This window comes from Erythrolamprus reginae, chromosome 7, assembly GCF_031021105.1.
Source record: "Erythrolamprus reginae isolate rEryReg1 chromosome 7, rEryReg1.hap1, whole genome shotgun sequence".
Classification (NCBI taxonomy): Eukaryota; Metazoa; Chordata; class Lepidosauria; order Squamata; family Dipsadidae; genus Erythrolamprus; species Erythrolamprus reginae.
Window position 1 is genome coordinate 34,597,793 of NC_091956.1, and position 22,706 is coordinate 34,620,498.

General features: G+C 39.7%; 1 protein-coding gene across 1 annotated transcript; it reads right to left on the reverse strand.

Annotated features, from left to right (window-relative positions):
• Window positions 1-854: 854 nt before the first annotated feature.
• On the reverse strand, window positions 855-22,296 carry LRAT (lecithin retinol acyltransferase). The gene is made up of 4 exons (XM_070757332.1): window positions 22,173-22,296; window positions 7,263-7,414; window positions 5,378-6,050; window positions 855-2,525 (listed from the first exon to the last, which is right to left on the reverse strand). The coding sequence occupies exons 2-4, from the start codon at window positions 7,325-7,327 to the stop codon at window positions 2,373-2,375; spliced, it is 891 nt and encodes a 296-aa protein (XP_070613433.1). The 5' UTR covers window positions 7,328-7,414; window positions 22,173-22,296; the 3' UTR covers window positions 855-2,372.
• Between the last annotated feature and the right edge of the window lie 410 nt (window positions 22,297-22,706).

Genomic DNA, 22,706 nt, shown 5'->3' on the forward strand with positions numbered 1-22,706 from the left:
TCCCTGCTGGGATTCTCCTGCAGCATCACAAAAACATGGAAGTACAGAGGTGGGGTTTCCCATGGAGGGGAGCCTCAGGAGAATCCCAGCAGTGCAAAAACGGGTGCTTTGCTGGCAACGGAAGTCCGGAGGCGGGGCATCCCAGCAGTGGTGGTGGGTTTGTAAGCTGAAAATAGCTTGTAAGAAGAGGCCAAAAAAATCTTAAACCCCGGGTTTGTATCTCAAAAAGTTTGTATGACAAGGCATTTTGTAAGACGAGGTATCACTGTATTTCTAAAGTAGTTACGTTTTTGGAAACAGACATTGAGATGTAGGTTATCAAGTGCATTTTTCATTAGTTGTCATTAGAAATCTGAGGATAGCTTTGGAGCATTAGCTGTTTGAATGCATTGATATGCATTAATTATATAACCAAAAACCATTTCACTGTTGATAGTTCTAAGTAGCTTTACCCCTACCAAGGAAATCATAGTGCAACCTATGGTGTTATTATGATTTGTAAGTAGAATCTGTGATCACAATTACAAAGCAGGAACTTCATTCAGTTTCCAACAGGAACAATGAGTATAAATGTATGTCACATATTACCTACCATTCTATTTCTTTGAACATCAGCAGAGCAGATGATTTATTATAGTTATTTAGGTAGTTACCAGCACCTTCACAGATGACAGGAATTATATAAGAATGCTGCATGTTTGCAGCCCAATCAAGTAAGATTAAAAGAAGACAAAAATATACACAATCTTGTCATGTTAAAATTTAAAACATCATATGCTTGTTTGTTTTTGACTTAAAGACATTTAATAAATGGATGCGGAGAAATTGTAGAACATAGCGTGGAAATTAACTCATTTTATTGAAATGTAAAATACCTCTATTTCGTAGAATATCATTAAATTATTACATTTCTGATGTCCCAATAGAGTTAGAAATGTCTCAAAACAGGGTCAAAAGATATTGTAAATCTGAAAGAGATATACTTTACATTAATACATATGCAGCCTGACTATTTGAATGTTAATTGGACATAAATTAATGCTTGTTGCCATGAATGGCAAATATGCAACTTGCAAAATCAGAGGAAGTGTGCTGTTGTATTCTAAACAATAACAAAAAATTAGCAAAGTTTGATTTTCTTAAGCGAAGTACCAATATTTAATAATCTAGTACCAGTAAATAATAACCTAGTGTCAAACTCGGATAAACTTTTTTGTCCTATTTAATGGCAGCTCTAACAAATATGCAATAATATCTGTGCATACTTTTCCATGATTGAAAATTATTTGTCTATAGTATAGAAAAAAATTCCAAAAGGAGATAAGCTGCACATGTCTTTTTCTTGAGATTACGGAAGCCTAATGGACTGATTTACCATATACAGTATTGGATTTCATTAGCAGGGAATAGCAAAGACAATTCTGGTGCAAATGTTTTGTTCATCTTAAATCCAAGCAGGATGCAGATATGCCATTTAAATAAAAGTATAGTTAGTGAATGTAAACCTAGGGAAATTAAAAATAAATGCAAGGCAGAATAGCAGTTGTTAAACTGTACATTGCTTTGTATCAAATGGATACTAAAACAGTCCCATATTGAAGAGAATGTCACTGACCATTTTAACTTATTCACTTTGAAATTATGCAAATTTACTTGGGAGATCACCCTCATTACATTTTCTAAAATGTACTGCTGACTGTAAAACTGCAGAGTAAACATCTTTCCTTGAAAATAAACTGAATATGGTCATCTCTGAAATTCCTTGGAATTTTATTTCACAAAACCCAGTAGCTTATTTTACAAGTTATTGCTTGTTCACTGTATTCCATATGCTGCATGTTAATCATTTCATATTTTCTTCACTATATAATATTAATTTGAACTTTCTTAAATACATGATACATTTTATTTACAATCTAGATACTACTAAAAATCTCCTGTCTTGTATTTTTGTAACCTTCAATTGACCAAAATGTTGCATCATAGAGCAATCATTTTTGAAGCAATTATTCTTGAAGCAACTTACTTCAAATTTTCAAATCTGAACAACATGCAGAAAATCCATTACTACCATGGAATTGGAATTTTAAAGATCTTCAGTTGTATTCACCAACTTGTGGCTGTTGCAGTGCTGCCATGGTCAGCTGAGGTCATGTGATTGTGATTTTGGACACTTCCTGCTGGCTTCTTACAAGCAAAGTCAATTAGGAACCCAGCAGGAAGCCAGAAGTTGTTTTTGCTCCAACTGCTTTTTTACCCATCCCTGGTAATTCTGTTTCTTCAATTAGCTATTAGCAAAATATCTCTGAAAAGAGGACAGAATAGGCCATGGATCATCTATTAGCCAATAAATGGTAGGTTGTGTGAATTCATTAACCGGCCATCCACAGCATAAATGGAATGATGATAGTAGGAAGAGTAGTAGAAGGTCCCAGACCCAGATAAAGTATAGAAATCAATCCCAGCAGTGCCGAAACAAGTACACTTCTCTGGTCTCGAATGATCATCTTCACGATTTCACAAAACTGCAAAGATAGTAGAAGACTTTAGAATTAAAAAACCAACATATTCCTTTCCTTTCATGGGAGGAAATTTTTGATATTTGTTGCATGATTTGTTTAGTATGCAAGTAGTTGAATGTGCTGGTTGAAGTCCTGCATAAACCTGTAGAATTTACATATGGAAACAATGCAGGCACTGTAAGCTTTTCCTATCAGTTCTAGCCAACATAAGTAGTGAGAACTGTACTGTAGTCCAAAAAAATTTTTGCCCTTGGAAATGGAATGGTAGAAACTTTTGTTTTAATGTTCATATAAGTTTTAGCTCATTTTTCCCAACTAATCTATATCTCCACTGGCCAGTATTTTCTTTTCCAGCAGTTGTATTTTTAAGTGTCTAGAATTTTGGTAGTTTCAAATTCACATTGGAGACTATAGCATCATGTTAATATTTTGATGGGCCTTGCTTTCCCTATTTGAATATTGGAAGGGCATTTTGGCTCTCAAGACTGCGTGGCAGCATATGTTTTCTTTTTCCAAAACAAGATACGGATTTTGTTTTTAATATGAAAAGATGAAGGAGAACTTCTCTTGCATTTTCTTAATTCTTAGGGACAATAGATAATAATTTGTTTCTTTGACCAAAGTTTTGGTCTTTTGAATGCAGGATGGAAGAGATGTTGCCTTCTTAGAGGATTGCCATTTCAACTGCCAGTCTCATCTTAGTTCTGAGGATCTCACTTCCCAAATTAGCCTAGCTTTCCAGTTAAATTGATTATATTCCTGGCATCTACTTACCTGTGGGCTTTTGCTAGTTTACCAGAGAAAAAACGCTAGGTGGTGCTTTCCCATGCCTTCTTCCTTTTTAATTCCATAATGTAGCCAACATAAAAGTCATTATTTCTTCTAAAAGGTAAAGCTTAAAACTGAATAGTAGGTGTTTCATTGGGACAAGAAAAACTCTTCAGTCACACATTTTAGTTCTAAAAGGTACTGCTATCCATTTCCAGTTACATTTAGTGATTGAGAAGCTGAGTTTTCTCTTTCTTAAACAATTTATTGTAAAGTTGCTGAAACTGTATACAGTGTTCCCTCGATTTTTCCAGGGGATGCGTTCTGAGACCGCCCGCGAAAGTCGAATTTCCGCGAAGTAGAGATGCGGACGTAAATACACTATTTTTGGCTATGAACAGTATCACAAACCTTCCATTAACACTTTAAACCCCTAAAGTGCAATTTCTCATTCCCTTAGCAACCATTTAGATCATTACTCACCATGTTTATTTATTAAAGTTTATTAAAAAAAATATTTATTAAAGGCGGATGAAAGTTTGGCGATGACATATGACGTCATCGGGTGGGAAGAAACGTAGTATAGGGAAAAAACCCGCAAAGTATTTTTTAATTAATATTTTTGAAAAACCGTGGTAAAGACTTTTCGCAAAGTTCAAACCTGCGAAAATCGAGGGAACACTATATGCATTTATTTAATATGTATTTTTGTATAAAGTGTACTAAATATTAATTCCTGTGAATTCATAGAAACATGGCAAATCTTTAATTGCCTTTTATTCAAATTTAATACTTTAAGTGATTCCTCACAAATGTGAATATGATTTCAAATTACCTTCACGGAAATACTATCTCCATTAAAAGAAATTATTTGCTTCTGACTTAAATATAGGATGTATTTCCTTTCAAAGATTTCCCTGTCGCATCCCTGCACAAGCATACTTTTTCTTCATTTTGGGGTATAGTATGGGAAGAACTCAGATTTGCCCTTAGTAGTTTAATTAGTAGTAAAATTCTCAGCAGAATTTTACTTGTTCATTAAGTTTAGAGATATCATATAGGAATAATTGTGGCATAATAGGAAAATAGGAATAGGAATAGGAAAATAAACGAACAAATCCTTTTGTAGAAAAGGTAAACTTTTAAACATTTGCAATGCTAAAATCTACCTTGTTACTGCACCGACTTAAGGAATTATGATAATATTAAGGAAACTAATTAAAACATGAGCTAGGTTAAGATTCATATGTAAATGCAAAACTAGGATTTGCTGTTTTAGAAGCACCTTTCCATTTAACAAGGATCAAACCTCTTGCCTTATAAAACAACAAAACCTACATACCATTAAGATTTTGAAACTATTTCTTCTGTAATGGTTTGCCCCTTGCAATAAATTTTAACATGAGAAGGGCAGCAAATAAATTTCATAATAAATAAATAAATCTTTGGTCTAAGAGAAGGGAGGAGACCTGAGTGTTTAAAGTAATGAATTGCCAATATTCAGCAAGAGATATATTTTTAAACTGTAAATAGAGATAGTTATCTCTTATAAAAGTAACGGCAATTTTGTACTATTCACTCTTCCAGTTGTGAAGGGAGAAGCAAATTACATTTCAGCAGAAGATACTCCAATTAATGTACCATGAACAGAATCACTCTCTTCCTGGGGCTGTATTCAGATAAGGACATTAAAGAATTAAAGTTGCACCAGTATCATTGTGCTTCCTTGGCAGCATCAACTCAATTCTGTCCAGTTCATAAATCATTTATGGCTATCCATATATTAGTCTTTTGGCTAAGCAAAGAAAACGGGGACTTGAATCTAATAGGTAATGTAAAACATGTTCTATACTTTTATGATCCATTTTAAGCTAGTCTAGGTAGATAAAGAGGTTCCCCCACATCCACCCACTCCAGAATCCTAGACAAATCTGTTTTAAACAAAAATGTCTAGGAAAGTGCTTTTAAAATATATATTATAATGTTTATAAACATAAGCTACTTGATCTTCCCCCTTCTAGCACATCATAATTCAAAACAAGGATAGCCCCCACTTGTCAGAGGATATTTGGACAATGACAGTTTACCTTGGTTGTTTGGAAGCTGACTGGAGAGCCATATCTGCAGAAGGTCACAAAATGTTCACAGTTGTTCCAGAGTAAACTGTATTCAGTTGTGCCTACTAGCTTTTTTGCTCTACGGACCACTTCATCATTACAAAGGATACAGTTTTTGAAAATTGAATCCATATTGTTCACCAGGATGGAGCTTCCATAAGCAAAGTCTTCCACTGTGTCCACACGGATCCTTGCCATTTTTGTGATGACTCCCAAGATAAGTCTTTTATTAGTCACTACTTTCTGGATCAACTTCCGGTCATTAGTGAAAGCAGGCAAAATATCTGGCATAAGATGTGCTACTTGGTTATCTCCTAAATAAATGCCAAAATGAATGAAGAGAGTGCGAGGGACTTCTAGTAAATCTCCTGGTCTGAAATAGGAAGAGTCATAACAACATGCATGTTTTTTTTTCTTCTCCTCTCCACTGCAACCTGTTTGAAGAACTTTAAAGTTGGCAAGAAGAAGTAACTTTTCCAGTAACAGGGATGCTATTTCATACACTGGGTTTTTCATGGTTTTTTCCCCTTGCTGTCCGAAGTGCTCCTCATTTATTCTGGTTTGTTCTCTTTTTAGTATGGCAAGTTGGGTCATCCCACACACTGAATCTGTTTTGATTGGTAGACATGCAAGTGGGCAGTTCCTGCAGAGCAAAATAAAGTGGCTCTTTATTTGAAAAGGTTTAGAATATAGAACATTGAATAACAGAATTGGAAGGGACCTTGGAGGTGTTCTAATCCAAATCCCAGGTGACCCTATACTATTTTAGACAAATGGTTGTCCAGCTTTTGAAAGACTCCAATAAGGGAGCACCCACAACTTCTAAAGGCAAGTTGTTCCATTGATTGATCTCATCTGAGTTCTTATAGGAACCATTATTTGTTGGTTACTTAATAATTACCTACCTAAATTATTTGGGGTTTTTTTCAATGAAAGTGCTGATTAAATGAATTATTTGAGCAAAGATTTATGTCAGGCATGCCAAAATAATAATAACAAGCTTCTGATGCAAATGCTGCATTATGATTTATGAACTCATCATCTGAAATCATTTGAAGAAAATATTTATAAACCTTGGTAGAAACCCAGTGATATTTCCTGAAGAGTAAATATTGTTGGACTCATTGGAACATACTTGCAAATAAACATATTAAAATAGCATTGAAGAATTATGATATAATACATACAATTAATTTCAGATGAATTTATTTGAAAATATATGTGGCTGATATTTATTCTCCAGTGAGAACATTTAGGTCTGCAGTCTTAATTTTTTTAAAAATTTTACTAGGTAAAATCATTATAGGTAGAATGGGTCCCTTTCCATGATATTCAAGACAACCAGTTCTTATTACAAAATCAAAATAAGACTTTCTATAAATATATAATTAAAGGCGTAGGTAACTCCAAACACATGAAATCTTAAGTAGTCCTTAACAATAAGATATGCATGGATTTGCTAGATTGTTTAGTATAGAATCTGAATCTTTCCATGCCATTGTGTAACTCCAGATTTTTTGCAGTTGCTGATAAAATGTTCAAGGCATATGTTAATAGGTATGGGTTGGGACGTGTTGCTTAGTCTAAGAAATCTTATCTTAAGCTTTCAGGGAAATATATGGGAAAATCTGATATTTACCATCATCCATTCATGTTAAAAATCAGTGTTTCTAAGTGGATCACATGTTGATCTAATTATACAAAATCTCAGTCTTGTCAAAAAAAGTTGTACTGGATCATTGAAAGCTTCTGCCCTCCGCCCCAAGCCTTTCTCTCATCTGAGCTGTATGATAAGAGGGTCTCTTCAGCTGCCCTGGGGGCTGGAAATGCTGATGATGGGGGCCATTCATCTTACCTGGAAAACATCAAGGATTGAGATTCTGGAAGAGAGGGAGACGCCACAGTGCATAGTCCCCTCATTCTCACAATCAGCCTGTGGCTTTTTTCTTAGACTGCTCCTGGCAGCCAGGCTTGCTTTGTTTAGTTCGCCAAGTCTCCCAATTCAGTCTTTTGGCGGTGGGGCAGGAGCGGTGGGGGGGGGGAGAGAGAGAAAGAGAGAGAAGTATAAAAGTCTTTCCCAAGAACCTGAAGGAAGAAGGGGGCAGGACAAAGGAAAGGGGCGGTGTTCTTCCCCCCCCTTCATTCAAGTAGTTGGGGGAAGAGAGAGAGAGACGCAGGCTCTTTTTAAATTGTATGACATTTATTGTATTTACATAATGTAAGACCTCTTTGAAACAATTTAAAGGAGAGCAGAATTAATCTGGCACTACTATCTTGTTTACAGATGAACAAGCAAGATTTGGCTTCTGTGGGAGGAGTTGAACTTATCACGAATGATCTGCTAAAAGGCAATATGTTCATTTTTAAGGATTTCCCCCACTTTTGGATGGATGGCCAAGCAGCCCAGTAGCATTCTTAATACATGCTTGGCAAGAAATCTTGGAATCTCTAATATGCTGATCAGTACTCAAATTGTGGTTGGAGCTTATTGGATTCCTGTTACCCTCCTCTCAATATCTTTTGGAACTAAATGAGAGATGCTGGAGCCCATTTTTTGTCTTACATCAGACTGCACTACTGCCAGTACCCTGACTGCAGCATACATACACTGGCTATATTTTTACTGATAATTAATATTCAACTCCATCAGTAAACTAATGCTGCTACTATTATTATGGCTCTTAGAGAAATATACTGTTGGGTGGTGGGAAGAGGGGGGGAGGAGGAAAATGCTTGTGAAAGATGATTAACAATACAGTATTGCCAAGTAATGCCTGCAAATGATTCATTATCATTATCAAAGTCATATATTTTATCAAGAAGCGCTTCTATAGATTCCTTTGAGAGCACAATGGCAAGCCCCTGCTTGCTATCAGTTCCCATGATTCCAGGCTATGAAGAGGCCGTGGGTGGTGCAGCTAACCATAATGTGAATACTACAAAACCACAGGTATTCACACCAGTTCCACTCAATACTCCTGTTGCACTCTGCTACCACATGGCATGCTAAGCCCTTTCTATTCTATGAGCCAGACAATATAGGCCTTCTGCTCCCAAAAATCTCTGCCAAGCCCACATCAAAGCATTCCCTTTGGATGTTTTCTAGGCAAAGTAAGAATGTTTTTATTAAATTATCCTGTGCCACGAAGTGGAGGCAGAAAGCCAAGATGTATCTCCTCTACTTAGCCAGACTGCTGCTTTACATGGAGACAGTGATCTGATGCTAGGAGACTGAACAAGTGGATCAGCATGCATGCACTTCACATCATGATATGGTGTATGGAGTGTGGCACTCTTCACATGCCATAAGCCTGCTCCTTTCTCTTTCCGGCAGGCATGAAGGATAATAAAAGCCAATTGCCATGAGGGAAATTCAGGCTGCTCAAAAGACAACAGGTGTGTGTTTCAACTCTCCTTCATTGCTACATATTGTAATTCCTTCGTTGTGAGGAGCACAGAGAGCCAGTTTTGGCATTAATTTGGGCTAATTCTTCCATTTGTTGCTGAATTTTTAGGTTCCATGATGCCTCTAATTATTTATTTTATTTATTTATTTGATTTTTATTCCGCCCTTCTCCTTAGACTCAGGGCGGCTTACAACATGTTAGCAATAACACTTTTTAACAGAGCCAGCACATGGCCCCCACAATCCGGGTCCTCATTTTATCCACCTCAGAAGGATGGAAGGCTGAGTCAACCTTGAGCCGGTGATGAGATTTGAACTGCTGACTTACAGATCTACAGTCAGCTTCAGTGGCCTGCAGTACAGCACTCTACCTGCTGCGCCACCCCGGCTCTTATAACATTCTCTAACAGAGAATGATGCTCTACCAAAGCCCACAGAGACCTAGTCAAACCAATGCCAATTCCTAAACAGCAAATGACCATTATCCTCACTCATGGAACCAGATATACTATTTGTTCTGATACAACATCAATTAAAGTGCTGAAAAAATATTTAGTTGGGCCCCAGCAGAACCTCATGCAAATATGATTCAGGAATTCAGATATAAGGCAGCCCTCTTTATTTTTTTCCCCTTAATCACAGTGATATATATAGATCTATGTTAGGCTTTCCATCTCAGACTTCATGAAATCAGCAGTTATTTGAACATTGTTTTCTTGCCTGCAACCACTCCTATTCCCAAGCCAGGAATATTGCAACAGAGAATGCAATATGGGCAACAGAAACTGAGAATGTTTCTATTTGGAAGCAATATCACACACACATTTTGTATTGGCATGCTTCTTTGAGTGCATGGTGCTGGGGTTTAGTAGATAGGGTGGAGGACATAGGCCAGCCCCATGGATTGCCAGCAGACAGAATGTAGAAACCTAGTCTGGCAAGTAGACGGCTTGACATTTCTTGTATGGGCAGATAAATCCCAAGTGAAACAATGATGATACTATAGAAACCCTGAGTAAAGCATTTTATACCAGATACTTGGGCAAGCTAACTTGAAATAAATCAGGGAATGCCAGTGGAAGCAGGTGGTCTCAATTTGACAGGACAAGATCTGATCAATTGTCAACAATAATGCTGAATATTTTATATGAACAGTACATTGTATTTCCATTGATTGATTGTGGCATTGAATTAGCTTGCATATTCAAAGTTGCAGCAGATTTCTAACATGTCTGAGTTATACAAAACCCTGGTGTTTTGCTGTTTATCTGATGTGTATTTCAACAGGTTTTTCAGGCATAGTGGTGCTCTTCCAATCCTTGAGAACCACCCTATATACATTATGGGAAATACAAAGGATGGGACGGATTTTGAGGGATGCCATGATCATTCTTTCAAAAAAGTATTTGTGTATGGCACTTGGCTATTCTAGCACTTGAATTGGCAGTATTGCTGGTAAACTACATTCCCACTGAGAACTGTAATTAGTATCAATGCACTGCCCTGTCCATGTACACATGCATTGTCATGTCTGTGTGCAGCAAAATGTTTCTGGTGGCTTTGGATTCACCTGTGAAGTTGTATTTGGAAACCTTTCTTGCTAGCGGTATTAAAGACTGATGGTTTGAGAAGTTTGTGATCAATTCCTTACCTGAGGTTCACCAGATCACAGAAATTAATTGGGAACATGAAGATTGCAATTCCATAACTTTGTGGCACCTGGATCTTGAATTATTTCTGTCCCTGAAGACAAAGATACTATTCTACCTGTGTTGGGGAACCTGTTACTTAATGGGCTGTGTTTTCTCTTGTACATATTTGGCCGTGATGGTTTATAGTATGTTGTTGGTGACAGCTGCTTGTCCACCCGGACAGGGCTCCATTAAGAATCTATGATGTACTGCTGCCTAGAGTGGTAGCAGTCATAGACTACTAAATCCCCCACACTGATGAGGCTGAATGAGATCAGGCAGGTGCAAGGCAGTCGGTGTGATGTTACGTATTTGTCTGCCTGATCCTGCAGTTGAATAGCTAATATGTTCTTTTTGCACTCTGCAACAATCTCATCTGACATAAGTTTCCAGTGGCACATCAGGACCCTAACCAGCTAATCAAATTATACCTCGTACCTCTTCCCTGTCTACCTGGAATGCAGGAGACATCTAGCCAGTTTTTTTACTTGATTTAGAAAGCAAAATTGGGGTAGATAATAGCACATGTAGATGGATAAACAGTTTGCTGACCAACCACACCCAACAAATTGTCCTCAATGGCTCCAAATCCATGTGGAAAGAGGTAGGTAGTGGGGTACCACAGGGTTCAGTCCTGGGCCCTGTGATCTTCAACATTTTAATTAATGACCTAGATGAGGGAATAGAGGAGGAACTAATCAAATTTGCAGACAACACCAAGCTGGCGGGGGTAGCCAACACCCTAGAGCAGTGATGGCAAAACTATGGCATGGGTGCCATAGGTGACACATGGAGCCATATCTGCTGGCATATGAGCCTTTGCTTTAGCTCAGCTCCAACATGCATATGTGTGCTGGCCAGCTGAGTTTTGACTCACACAGAGGCTCTGGGAGGGCATTTTTGGCTTTCAGGGAAGCCTTTGGAGCCTGGGGAGGGCGAAACACGAGCCTACTGGGCCCACCAGAAGTTGGGAAACAGGCTGTTTCCAGCCTCCATAAGACCTCTGGAAGGTGAGGAAAGTTGTTTTCGCCCTCCCCAGGCATTGAATTATGGATGTGGGCACTCACGCATTTGCATGCTCTTTTGGCACCCAAGGGGAAAAAGGCTCGCCATCACTGCCCTAGAGAATAGGCTCAAAATACAGAAGGACCTAGATAGATTAACTGTTGGGTTGGCTTCAATCAGAATTCAAGGAAAATAAAACTTAGAGTCCATTTTGAACTTCAAAAGTGAATTTTACTTAAATTAGAACTGAAAGCATCAGAAGCAAAGCAAAGACTGAAGAAAAAGGTGCAATAATTGCCCAAATCAAAAATCCCATTTGCCCCCTTTTGGGAAATGGCCAATCCCCATTGTCTATCTTTGTCAGGTGGATGCATCTTCATCCCCACGTCATACTTATGGAATGCAGCTTCTAACAGACTTTTTTCTCACCTCTTCTTAGGGAAATCGAAACTCATCCTGGCCTTTGCCAGAGAACTGGAAGTTATCAGGGCCCCTCTAGACATTGTCCTCTCCCAAATCCCCCATAACCCTCCTCACATTTCTTATGATAGCCAAAGCGTAGTGGAAAGATGAAACATAGCAAGGCTGACATTAACACTGTGGTCCCAAACTAACAAAATGATGTTCAACATTGAGAAAAGTAAAGTCCTTCACCTAAGTAAACAAAACTCTAGACATGCATACATACTGAGAGGAACTTCACTTAGTAGTAGTGACTGTGAAAGAGATCTCGGAGTCTTGGTGGATAATCAACTAAATATGAGCCAGCAATGTGCAGCAGCAGCTAAAAAAGCCAACACAATCTTAAGCTGCATCAACAGGTGGATACACTCGAAAACTAGGGTGATATTAATACCACTCTATAATGCCCTAGTCAGACCTCACCTGGAGTATTGCGTTCAGTTCTCATCATCGCACTTCAAAAGAGACATAAAAACTTTATTATTTTATTATTTATTATTTATTAGATTTGTATGCCGCCCCTCTCCATAGACTCGGGTCGGCTCACAACAATAAACAACTTTGGGAAAGATGCAGAAAAAAGCAACCAAAATGATAAGGGAACTAGAAACCAAGACATACGCAGAGAGGTTGCAGGAACTGGGCATGGATAGTCTAGTGAAAAGGAGGGCCAGGGGGGACATGATAGCAGTATAAAGGTACTTAAGGGGTGTTGTGGTTCCGTCTGAGGCCCCTCAGGGAACGGCTGATCTTCTGTCGGTTTCCAGCTCAGAGGGAGAGGCTGAGGAACAGGAGGTGCAGGCAGACGAGGAGGAGGAATCCCAGGCTGAAGAAGAGGGAGGACAGCCAGAGTCCCCCCAGAGGGAGCTCTCCCCAGCAAGCAGCCTGGATTCTTTAGAGGAAAATGCACAAGCCATAATTGATCTGCGACAGAGAAGAGCTACTCAGAGAAGGGATCAATTGGCTAAGTACTTTCAGCATTAAAGAGGCAACAGCTGGGTTTGGGTGTGGTGCTCTTTGGAAAGGCTAAAAGGCAGACCCACCCTTCCTGGCTTGTGGAGTTTTATCTTTGAGAGTCTTGGGACCTGGCTGTGAACTTTGGCATCTTGGAATCCTGGTTTGTGCCTTTGATTACTGAAACCTTGGGGTGGGTGTGCCAGCAAGAAGCTTGCTGTATTGTCTGGACATCAGGACTCTGCTGTAAAGTATTATAGCCTGTCTGTTGGGAAGAACAGGTTTTCCTCTGTGTTTATTTTTTCCAGCTATAAAATATTTTTGGCTTTTAGCAGAGTGTCTGGCTGTTTTTTCCAGTTGGTGTTGAGGTCTGGGGGAACCCAGACAGAACAAGGGGTTGCCACGGAGAGGAGAGGGTCACACTATTTTCCAGGGCACCTGTGGGCCAGATGAGGAACAACGGATGGAAGCTGACCAAGGAGAGATTCAACCTGAAAATAAGGAAGAACTTCCTGATGGTCAGAGCGATCAACCAATGGAACAGCCTGCCAATGGAGGTTGTAAACACCCCAACTCTCGACATATTCAAGAGGAGATTGGACTGCCATCTGGCTGGGGAAGTGTAGGGTTTCCGTCTTAAACAGGGGGTTGGACTTGATGACCTGCAAGGTCCCTTTCAACATACATACATACATAAATACATACATACATACATACACACACACATACATACATACAACAACAATAACAACAACAGAGTTGGAAGGGACCTTGGAGGTTTTCTAGTCCAACCCCCTGCTTAGGCAGGAAACCCTAACTACTTCAGGCAAATGGTTATGCAACATCTTAAAAACTTCCAAACTTAAAAACTTGGAGCATTCACAACTTCTGGAGGCAAGATGTTCCACTGATTAATTGTTCTGTCAGGAAATTTCTTCTTACTTCTAAGTTACTTCTCTCCTTGTTTAGCTTCCACCCATTGTTTCTTGTTCTACCCTCAGGTACTTTTGAGAATAGTTTGTGGCTATTCTTCTTTGTGGCAACATCTGAGATATTGGAACACTGCTATCATGTCTCCCCTAGTCCTTCTTTTCAATAAACTAGACATACCCAATTCCTGCAACCGTTCTTCATATGTTTTAGCCTTCAGTCCCCTAATCATCTTTGTTGTTCTTCTCTGCACTCTTTCTAGAGTCTCAACATCTTTTGTACATCGTGGCGACCAAAACTGAATGCAATATTCCAAGTGTGGTCTTACCAAAGCATTATAAAGTGGTATTAACACTTCACGAGATCTTGATTCTATCCCTCTGTTAATGCAGTCTAGAACTCTGCTGGCTTTTTTGGCAGCTGCTGCACACTGCTCGCTCATATTTAAATGGTTGTCCACTAGGACTCCAAGATCCCTCTCACAGTTACTACTGTTGAGCAAGGTACCATGTATACTGCACCTGTCAATTTTGGTTTTTTGCCTAAATGTAGAACCTTACCTTTTTCACCATTGAATTTCATTTTGTTTGATAATGCCCAATGTTCAAGTCTGTCAAGATCCTTCTGTATTTTGAGTCTATCTTCTGGAGAGTTGGCTATTCCTGCCAATGGGTGTCATCTGCAAATTTGATGAGTTCCCCATCTATCGCCTCATCCAAGTTATTCATGAAGATGAAGAGTACTGGGCCTAAAACAGAGCCTTGGGCTATACTGCATACTTCCCTCATGTAGAAGCAGTTCCATTGAGCTCTACACATTGAGTGCGGTATTTAGTAGTAGATTATGGTCTGCTTTTGCAAAGTTGTTGGGGGAAGTCAAAGCAAAGAGTGGTACATTATCCACACCAGTATGTCAGTTGTGACCAACACAGCTAGCAATGATTGCATGTAATAAACAATTAAGATGCATGTTAGTTTTATGATTCTGTGGTCACTTCTTGCACTCAACCAATTGATCCAAAAATCCCTTCAGAGAAAACAGAAAAAAATATTTGGAGGAGCATTTCCATAGTTTGACCTTCACACAAACAAGCCCTGAATAGGTGACTGGGCTAGTTACTGGATAAAAGTGGTAGGGGTCAGTCCTGGAGCACAGTTGTGGAACCAATAATAGGACCTATCGCTACAATGCAGAGTGTGTTGTGCCTAACAATGCCCAAAATATGCCAATGCATTGCATGTTGACCACATGTTACTCCAGTAGATGATCTGTTAGGGCTAGCTGCATAGAGAAGCTCCAGCTGTTGGCTAACCTTGAGGGCCATACACAGGCTGTGAAGACATCATATGAAACTGGTTGTTGGTGTATGGCCCAGACAGCGATGGGCTACGAGCCGTAACGCTAAATTGTGCTCGCCGCCGCAGCCCATAAGTTCTTGCAGGACCAGCGTGATTTTGCTGCTACACCTGTGACGGTAGCAAAATTGCACATGGAGCCGCAGGTAAAACCTCGCTGAAACACGGGCGTAATTTTGCTACCTCCACTGGTGCAGCAGCAAAATCGCACTGGTTCCGCAAGTATTTGTCTGTGGCACTTTGCTATTCTAGCACTTGAATTGGCAATATTGCTGGTAAACTACATTCCCACTGAGAACTGTAATTAGTATCAATGCACTGCCCTGTCCATGTACACATGCAGCAAAATCGCGCTGGTCCCGCAAGAACTTATGAGCCGTGGCGGCGAACACAATTTAGCGTTATGGCTTTTAGCCCATCACTGGTCCCAGATCATTAATAAAAATGTGTCAGGAAAAATATAAAACCTTAGTTTCTTAGCTACCTAAATAAACCTCAAATCAGAAAGGTTGACCAGTTGAATATTATAAAGTACAATCTCAGTACTTACCTTCCTGTATCCCATTTTGAAATAGTTCAAGAATTGGTTTAAAGGGATGTTTAATAAAGAATATGCTAGAATTTTGAAAGATCTCCAAAAATATGGAAGACATTTCTTCCAGAAAGTTTTTAAGAGTATAATAGCCTACTTCCCTGCTTGTGGCCCATTCACTAATTTGAAATAAATACTCTGCTTCTGTGCCCTGTCAATGCAAAACACTGAATGGCATTTTTTTTGCTTTTTTTAAAAACACACTTAGCATTAACAGCCAACTGAATATAGCATTTTCATTACCATATATAGTTGGAGAACAGGTGGAGACAAAAGCTAAGTTTATTCTTAATGAAAGTAAACATTGATTTCCATTTTTAGTGTCTTTACAGAGCTTTTGTTTTCTGTTGCAAATGGTAGTTAAACTTAATCTTTAATCACCACAACTAAAGTATATCATAAGTAAATTTTGGGAGTGAAAACATAGATAGTATTAAGAATTTTGACTAAAAGCTTTAATTGCTAAGTTGAATCTTATAAGCCATGCACAGACAACCAGAATTTAATTTCTTACCGCTTCAACTAACAAGTTAGGGATGGTTTTACATTACCTACAAACATTACCATGTTTTTCAGAATATAAAACACATCTTATTTTTGGGGAGGAAAATAGTTGAAAAAAATCTGCCTACCAGGTATTCATCTAGCCAACGTCCTTAGTCTGGTCAGCTTTGGCACATTATTTTATCCCCTGGTTAGGACTGAAAAAAACCTTCTGTGGAGGAAGTAGCAATGACAAAATCTTGTAAACTGGGAAGAGCAGGAAGATCATTAGAACCTCATTATGGCTGGGGGAAAAAAGTATAAGACACACCCAAATTTTCAGCCTCTTTGGGATGTCTCTTATACTCTGAAAAATATTGTAGCAGGATGGGTACTCTTTTTAAGAACATGCAAACTAGTCATGTTCTGTTTGTAATCCTAGTACTTTATTTTCTTCATGATGATGATGATGATTATTTATTAGATTTGTATGCCGCCTCTTTCCGTAGACTCGGGGCAGCTCACAGCAGTGATAAAAACAATACATGGTAACAAATCTAATAATTAAAATCTAAGTCTAAAAAAACCCCCCAATAGATAAAATACATACACACAGTCGTATCATGCACAAAATTACATAGGCAAGGGGGGGATGTCTCAGTTCCCCCAAGCCTTACAACAGAGGTGGGTTTTAAGGAGTTTACGAAAGGCAAGGAGGGTGGGGGCAGTCCTAATCTCTGGGGCGAGTTGATTCCAGAGGGTCGGAGCCACCACAGAGAAGGCTCTTCCCCTGGGTCCCGCCAGATGACATTGTTTAGTCGACGGGACCCAGAGAAGACCAACTCTGTGGGACATAACCGGCCGCTGGGATTTGTGCGGCAGAAGGCGGTCTCGCAGATATCCAGGTCCGGTGCCATGAAGGGCTTTATAGGTCATAACCAACACCTTGAATTGTGACCGGAAACTGATCGGCAACCAATGCAGACTGTGGAGTGTTGGTGTAACATGGGCATACTTAGGAAAGCCCATGATTGCTCTCGCAGCTGCATTCTGCACGATCTGTAGTTTCTGAACACTTTTCAAAGGTAGCCCCATGTAGAGAGTATTACAATAGTCGAACCTTGAGATGATGAGGACATGAGTGACTGTGAGCAGTGACTCCCAGTCCAGATAAGGCCGCAACTTGTGCATCAGGTGAACCTGGGCAAACGCCCCCCTTGCCACAGCTGAAAGATGTTTCTCTAATGTGAGCTGTGGATTGAGGAGGATGCCCAAGTTGTGGACCCTCTCTGAGGGGGTCAATAATTCCCCCCCAGGGTAATGGACAGACAGATGGAGTTGTACTTGGGAGGCAAAACCCACAGCCACTCCGTCGTATCAGGGTTGAATTTGAGTCTGTTGACACCCATCCAGGCCCCAACAGCCTCCAGACACTGGCACATCACTTCCACTGCTTCATTTACTGGACATGGGACATGGGGTGGAGATGTAAAGCTGGGTATCATCTGCGTGCTGATGATACCTCACCCCATGCCCTTGGATGATCTCACTCAGCGGTTTCATGTAGATATTAAATAGCAGGGGGGAGAGAATTGACCCCTGAGGCACCCCACAAGGGAGAGACCTCGGGGTCGACCTCTGACCCCCCCTAACACCGACTGCGACCGACCAGAGAGGTAGGAGGAGAACCACTGAAGAACAGTGCCTCCCACTCCCAACCCCCCCAGCCGACGCAGAAGGATACCATGGTCAATGGTATTGAAAGCCGCTGAGAGGTCAAGGAGCACCAGGACAGAAGATAAACCCCTGTCCCAGGCCCGCCAGAGATCATCCATCAACGCAACCAAAGCAGTTTCCATGCTGTAATCGGGCCTGAAACCCGACTGTTGAGGACCTAGATAATCGGCTTCTTCCAAGGACCGCTGGAGCGCCACCACCTTCTCAACAACCTTCCCCATAAAGGGAAGGTTGGAGACTGGGCGATAGTTCGATAGTTATTAAGTACGGCTGGGTCCAGGGAAGGCTTCTGGAGGAGGGGGCGCACAAGTCGATGCGTGTAGTAACTATTGTATTAACTGTTCTAACATCTTTACAGAGTTGATTTTAAGCTCAGTAGTTAACAGTTACTCCAACCCCTTTTTAAATGTTTTATAAAAATATTTTCCAGCTCTCCCTTATGAAAGGAGTAACAAGAATAAACTATAATTCTCAAGATTATTGTTTTTTTGCATATTTTCTTTGAACATTACTAAATTTAAACCAAATGAAAACATAATGTTAGATAAAAAGTAATGCTAGAAGTTAAATCTGGTCTATGTCTTATTCCAAGCTGGAAGAGAAATGTAAAGCAAGGATAACTTTGAGACAGGTTGCATTTGGAAAGGAGGTTTATTGGCCTAGTAGTAGTAGCGACAGTAGCAAGCATTTGGGAAAGCATTTGGCAAACATGGTTGGTCAGTAGTTTATTTTTAATGTATTTTGGGGGCTTTGTAATTTAGGTATCTGGGTCTGTTTTTCCTTTATTATTTAATTGTGTTGCAAGATTCATATTATGGTTTATAAGGTTGTGAGCAGTCCTTAAAGGTAAAGGGGAAATGCAAATGCAAAATCTGTGGGTCCAGCTGGAGCTCCGACCAAAGCCTCATTCGACTTGATTGGGAGCAACACTGACATTGATGAAGACTCTTGGTAAATCAAGCCTGTAACCAAAGGACTTGGGGTTCTTTCTTTTAAGTCTTATAGGTGGAACTTTTGGCTTTGGGTTTGGCTTGGTGCTATGGTCAGTTATGGCTGACCTTATGAGGGACTAATTGTTGTGTATACTCCAGTTTTGAGATTTTTCAGATTCTGATTCAGAAAGTGGTTATGAATTAGTGGTAGGGCCTGATTTAGAGGCAGAAGATGTAGGAGACCAACCACAGGACGTTTCAATGGGTTCAGATTCAAGTTAAGGAGAAGTAGATGCTAGATGGGTAAATCCTTATTTCAGATGCCTGCAGAGGCGAAGGGAGCAAGTGTCAGGGAAAAAATATTAAGGATAGGAATGGGTTAATTAATTAATTAAGTAATTAATTCCTCCATCTGGGTGTCAGAGGAAGAGAAGAGTTGAGTCGTCAATCTGCGTTAAGAAATATGGAGGTTTTTTCAAGCAGTTTTTATGACTCTGGGCTAACTGTGACTAGCCATAAATCTTAGAATGACTTGTGGAATGTTTTAATGATTTTGATGTTGTCTTGCATACCGAAGTCTAAGATAAGAGATTAGCGCTGCGTGCCGAGATGATTCAGTGTGGAACAAAGGAAAGAAAAATAAAGATGATGTGGTGTTTTAAAAATATATGCATTTAGCAATCCTTTATTCCAATTATCAGTGGCCTTAGCAGGAGATCAGAACACTAATGAATGAAGAAGTCCTTTTTTTCTGCAACTTTCATAGGCATCTCAGTGATCAGTAGGATTTTGCACAGACATTCTTCTGGCAGCGAGATTTGAGTAAAAATTGGCAATTTCTTTGCTTCTGTGCATGTGCGGAAGCAAAAAACATGGTATTTTTACCAGAATCGTGCTGGTTCTGCGTGCACGGCACGTACATGCCCCACGGTAATGGAGCTGCACGTGCAGCTCCACTTCTCTTACCAGAGCGGCATTCCCTCCCACCCATCCCGTTCCAGGCGGGGCCCATATGTGTTAACGTCTTTGTGTGCCCTCAATGTAATTGTAAATGTAGCTGTTAAATGTATGTAATCACTATTTATTTTTAAAGAAATATTAAAATAAGGCATAAAAACAAGATACATTCGCCCTAGTTTGCCTGCCAGCAAAACAAGCTGAAGAGAACTGTGTTTCCTTTTTCTTCCCTGTGCCCTTAAGAACAGCCCAGTTTGTCAGAAATGAATGTTTTAAACTCATTTAGAAGAAAAGTTTTATTTTTTGCATATACTATATGCATTGTAAGTGGGTTTTATCTGCCTGTCCATTTTACAAAGTGAGATAAGATATGTCCATTCACAGGGCCTCGTGAACTTCAGTTTGCTTGTGTAGGGAAATAACCTTTTCTTATTAAGATCTTATCAGTAGCCAGTAAAATTACTATGGAACTAATCTTGAAACGTATAAACACTTTTCAATCTCTAATTGAATTAATCCAATTAACAATTCAGTCTAAAATAAGGTGGTCTTTGTATCTGAACGGTGTATTGATAATACTGGGCCAAAACTGTCAGAAAATGTTTTAAAATAAATTTAAAGGTGGACCCTCCAAGCCCTTCACAAATTGTACACATTTAAATAATATGCCTATAAACTTATTTAAAACTTTCAACCCTCTCAAGCTGCACAGCATTCTCAAGCTGCCAGTCCTTAAGTCCTCTTTAATAATTGCTCTACAAAATATTATCCTGCATTTGTTCGTTTTCAGAAGTGAGACCCTTCATTTTTCTTCCATCACCAAACATCTTTTCCTCATTACCACAATACATCTTTCTTTTTTCTGTGGTGTCCCTATTTTGTTATGTCTAGTTTATCTGTTTATTTAACAATTGTAATTTCAAATCTTACCTGCAAGCTATTCATCCCACTCTATCTTTCCATTTCTTTTGCTCTGTTCTCCATTTCTCGTGTCAGACCAAAAATGCCTTTTCTGGGAGGATCACCCTAGGAGAATTACCCATGAAGGGGAGAGGTGAGCTTGTCCTCATATCTTTCAACCCTGCATAGATGACTTCACAACCTGTGAAAGCAGAGCACACTGACCCAGTATCATGACTCACGGTGTGGCACAAAGTCAACACAGCCAGAGAATAAGTGTGAGTCCCTTTATTAGATCCAACTTTGCCTCCAACAACCCTTTTATACTCTGGTCTGGAGAAAAACTCTTCCACAAACCTGTAAAAGCCTTTGATTGAAAATACTGCAGTCCAATCATTATAAGCAGAAAATTTCCAACTATAAGTCCAACAAGACAAGATAAGCTAAGGTAATTAATCCAACAAGATAAGGAGTTCCAGAAGTGAAGTAGCATGGCAGTAAATCAAAACAGCTGGGAGGATTCCAGGAATCACAGAAAGCAGTTAAGATGAGATGAACTCAGTGTTTATTCCCAACAATTGCCTGCCCTATTTGGCTTTCCTTTAAACTCCATCCCCAAGTTTGACCGAAACGTGGACTCCAGGAAAGATGTCTCCGTGATGTCAAAGCTCTGCCCCTGGAATTTCCTATTGGGATTCCCCACCTCCGTTTGAGCTTCCCGACCGTCCGACAGCTCCACGGCTCTCCTGGCAAGGTGACAGCCGGGCAGCGGCACTTCTCAGCGGCCTCCCGAACCCGAACCCCGAACCTGAATTTTTGCCAAACTTCTGGGTTTGGCGTTCAGGAGAACTCCAAGAAGCCCCCTGGCTGTTTCAAAAGGTGACAGCCAGGGGGCGGCACTTCTCGGCGGCCTCCCGAGCCTGAACCCGAACTTTTGCCGAAGTTTTCGGGTTCGGCGTTCAAAAGAACCCCGAGAAGCGCCTTGCTGTTTTAAAAGGTGACAGCGGGGCGGCGGCACCCAGCGGAGCGCCCTTTTTGCAATTTTTTTTTGCTTGCACGCATTAATCGGTTTTACATTGTTTCCTATGGGAAACATTGTTTCATCTTACAAACTTTTCGCCTTACGAACCTCCTCCCGGAACCAATTAAGTTCGTAAGATGAGGTATCACTGTATTTCTTTCTAATTTTTGCTTTTTTTCTATTTTTGGGGGGAACTTTTTATTGTTTGTATTAGTTTGTATCTCTTAGTTTGTATTAGTTTTTATCTTTTGAATAGTAATGTTTAATTAAATTAGTATTTTTAAAAAAGGAACTTCCAGAGATTATAGGAACATTTGGTGTGAACTGAGGTTGCAGTTACCATATGTGGTTGATGAGCTGAAGAACATCCTGTGCTTTGGGTTTTGCATCAAGAATTTTGTGTGCTTGAAGGATACAGAGTCTTGGTAAAGAAAAAAACACTTCTTTGACAATATCTGTCCCAGGAACAGGATAATCTGTAAGGGAAAGAGGGCAAATTTCTTTTAAGTAATCCAAAAGCAGATTATCCTGTAAAAGCACTTGAGCATGTCAGAATAGTTCTGTACAAAAAAACATGGTAAGAAGCCAAACATCAATATGAGAACAGGACGTCTTGGAGCTGTGATAAAACATGAAAATGGCAAAAAGATTTACTATTAATGAAAAAAGAAATAAGGATAGGTGCTCTAGAAACACAAAAATAAGGCTGCTAGAAAATATACCCCATTTTGTAAGTAGCTTTGTAGCCACAGGTATATATATATATGTATACAGGTGTATATATATATATATATATGTAGATTGTTCTGAGTTCGGGTTTTGCCCTGTGTAATGTTTTGCATGTCTATGCGACGTTTCGGCGAAATCACATTCA

What these genes read in the sequence shown, in the direction of transcription:
- LRAT (XM_070757332.1), bottom strand. Translation starts at nt 7,327, where the DNA reads ATGAGGGGACTATGCACTGTGGCGTCTCCCTCTCTTCCAGAATCTCAA. An exon ending in CAATCCTTGATGTTTTCCAG is followed by an intron (nt 6,051 to 7,262) that starts GTAAGATGAATG and finishes TTTGCTCTGCAG; the next exon opens with GAACTGCCCACTTGCATGTC. An exon ending in TCAGCTTCCAAACAACCAAG is followed by an intron (nt 2,526 to 5,377) that starts GTAAACTGTCAT and finishes CTATCTTTGCAG; the next exon opens with TTTTGTGAAATCGTGAAGAT.